Source organism: Schistocerca piceifrons, chromosome 3 (genome assembly GCF_021461385.2).
Source record: "Schistocerca piceifrons isolate TAMUIC-IGC-003096 chromosome 3, iqSchPice1.1, whole genome shotgun sequence".
Classification (NCBI taxonomy): Eukaryota; Metazoa; Arthropoda; class Insecta; order Orthoptera; family Acrididae; genus Schistocerca; species Schistocerca piceifrons.
Genome location: NC_060140.1, coordinates 866,141,048 through 866,144,161, shown reverse-complemented (window position 1 = coordinate 866,144,161; position 3,114 = coordinate 866,141,048). Strand labels below are relative to the sequence as shown.

Below are 3,114 nucleotides of genomic sequence, written 5' to 3'. Positions count from 1 at the left end.
TGCAATCACCGCGCAGTTAGGGTGAGCTGTATTCAGTTAGAATAAACTGCAATTTATTAAAGTTATCAAGACTTTAATTTCTACCACCTTCCTAGCCTTGTGAAAACCAGGGATTTCTACATCTTAGCCAGATCAAAAAGTCTCCCTCTCACTAAGGTCAACCGGCTAAAATCCCATCCACGAACCGTGTCGCTCAATCCCTCGCAATACCCACGCTTGGGACGCGACATAAATAAAAACTTTTTGGTGCCAGGTGTGGGGTTATCACAAAGGCGCATAGGCTCCTACCTCCAGAAGCCATTAGATTTTGCTACAGCGACTGTGGCAATTGGCAGGAAGCTGTGGCGACTCGCGACTTTCAGTATTAGTAGCACCAGTACGTCAGAGTCCAGAAAAGTAGTCCTCGCGGGTGCAGGGCGACGCAGGACAGCGGCAGCGCGACGCGGAGCGACGAGGCACAGAGGTGCCTAAGCAGCCAGCGTTCGAGTCCGGGGGTCTGGGCCGAGCAGCAGCAGAAGCGGCAGCAGCCGTAGCAGCGGCAACCGAGGAGAGCGACGGGGTCGGCACAGCCCAGCAGAGCGGCGGCCGGCGCATCGCAGCAGCGCGGGACAGCGCGGGCGCAGAGACAGCGCGGAGCAGCGCGGGACAGCGCGGGCACAAAGAGAGCGCAGAGCAGCGCGGGACGACGCGGATCAACAGAGCAGACGGCGCACCACAAGACAAGCTGTACTTGTAAAACTGTCTTAAGAATATTGTATTTTGTTGTGTAAAGTGTTAACTTAGTTAAGATGCCCCTAACTAATGAAGTTGCGTCATCCTCCACTAGTGGTAAGATGTCAGTAAAGGAGGCCCTATGTATTGTGTCGAAAGTGTTCGAAGGGAACAAGAAGGATTTAAGAGAATTTATCGAAAATGTAGATGCAGCTTTTGAATTAGTAAAGCCAGAGGAACACGAAACATTATTGAAGTTCGTTAAAGCAAAGATAACCGGTGAGGCCAGGTCGAGGTTGCAGGTGCGTGAACGCACAGGTACGTGGCAAGAGGTGAAACGCGTTTTAGAGGAAAATTATGCCAGTAAGCGTACTATAGACTACTACGCACGTAAAATTTTCCAAGCCAGACAGGGACAAGGGGAACCGATAGCAATGTGGGCAAGCAGAATTGATGAAATGCAGAGAGACTTTCGAGAAGCGGTAAACAGAGTTACGGCCAGAGAAAACGTGAAAGGTGCAATAGAACTAGTTGATTCCTTAGGAAGAGCGTGCTTTATGCAGGGTTTAAGTAATGACAGAATACAAACAATAGTGAGAAGCAGAGGCGATGAAATTACATTGGCAGCAGCAGTGGAGTTGGCACTGCAGGAAGAGAGTGCGATATTGTCCATGAAAGAGCGGGGACTAGCCTCGAGGGTAACATACACTCGAAATAAAGAAGCTGTAAAAAACGTGAGAGAAAGTAAAGAGTTGAAATGTTTCAATTGTGGGCTGAGGGGTCACATACCCAGCAAGTGTAGGAAAAGCAGGCCAGAGCATTGAGTACGAGCCATGACGGGTAAAGAATATACAAACTTTTGCTATGGGTGTGACAAGCCGGGACACACAGACATGGAATGCAGGGTGCGGTTAAGGAAAGTTCACCCGATAGATGTAAGGGAATTCAGAGGGAATCACAGAGAAACCGATGGAGGGTTACGAGAGTGGAGATGTCCACAGTGTAATTTACCAGGGAACTGCAGAGTTACGTGCACAAGAGTAAAAGATGTTGCGTGTTTTAAGTGTAAGCGGCAGGGCCATTACGCGAAGGATTGCCACGAAGGGTCCTGGTACGCCTGGAGAAAAGGCAGGGTGCCAGTATCGAGTAAAACAGGAAAGGTGGTACAGGGAAACTAAGAGGCGGCAAGGCCGCGCATCGCGCCTTGTTGCGATAGGTAAACCCACAGTGAGGGTAATCGACTGTGCAACAGAAAACGACGTGGTCGTATTGTACTGCGTAGAACTAAAGAAGTATTTAAAGTTACTAATAGACACAGGAGCACAATTGTGTTTGCTAAAGAGGACGAGTATTCCGGTAAAGAGTATGCTTGGGATCAAAGAAACAGAAAAGCTTCGGTTAAAAGGTGTAACGAGTGAAGCCGTTAGCACAATAGGCACGGTACAAATAAACTTAAGTATAGACGGATCTGAAAAGGTGAGACAGAAATTTCACGTGTACGGTAGAGGTCTAGACATTCTGTACGACGGATTGATAGGGAGAAATTTCTTAACACAGCATAGAGTCAAGTTGGAGTATGCGGGTAAAGTAATAAGAGGAAGAGGAAGAACCAAAGGGACAAGAGACAGAAGCAGATTCAGAAATAGGCGGGGAGATAGGGCCCCGGGAAGAAAGAATAATGTTGTTGAAAGTGGACGAAAAGATACCACGGGGAATCGAAAGAGAAATGGTCATACCGAGGCAGGAGATTGCACAAGGGGTGCATGTACCTGAGTCCTTAGTAAAAGTGCGAAATGGGAAATGCATAGTAAGTGCATTGAACGTGTCAGAGGACAGAGTTCGACTAGGAAATGTCAGATTAATAACGGAAAAGTTAGAAAGAATAGCGAAAGTACGCGAAGTAAAATGCAGCACTGATGCAGTAGGTAAGACGGAAAGTCGTGCTAGTGTGTTGCGAAGGCAACTCAGAGTGGATCATTTGAACGTCGAAGAAAAGAGCGCTCTAGCAGAGGTCTGCACGGAGTACGGAGATGTATTTCATCTACCAGGGGATAAACTGTCCTATACTTCTGCAGTGAAACATAGCATACCGATTGCGCCGGAACACACGGGGAAGGTAGTGAACGCTAGACCGTACAGGATCCCTCAAGCGCAAAAGGAAGTGCTAAAAGAGCAAATAGAACAAATGCTGAAGGATGACATAATTGTCGAAAGCAAGAGCGCATGGAACGCACCGTTACTGTTAGTTCCAAAGAAGTTAGATGCCAGTGGCAAGCAGAAATGGAGAATAGTAGTGGACTACCGACAATTAAATGACATCACGGTAGGCGATGCATTTCCGCTGCCGAATATCTCCGATATCCTGGATCAATTAGGGCAAGCCAAGAACTTCTCAACGCTTGA

General features: G+C 47.8%; 1 protein-coding gene across 1 annotated transcript; it reads left to right on the top strand.

Moving 5' to 3' along the window:
• The first annotated feature begins 833 nt into the window (after nt 1–833).
• Nucleotides 834–1,535, top strand: LOC124789135. The gene has a single exon (XM_047256427.1). It carries the CDS (start codon nt 834–836, stop codon nt 1,533–1,535), a length of 702 nt encoding a protein of 233 aa, XP_047112383.1.
• The last annotated feature ends 1,579 nt before the right edge of the window (nt 1,536–3,114 follow it).

Bases quoted from the DNA above. Each gene is read 5' to 3' on its own strand.
- LOC124789135 (XM_047256427.1), top strand. From the start codon at position 834: ATGTCAGTAAAGGAGGCCCTATGTATTGTGTCGAAAGTGTTCGAAGGG.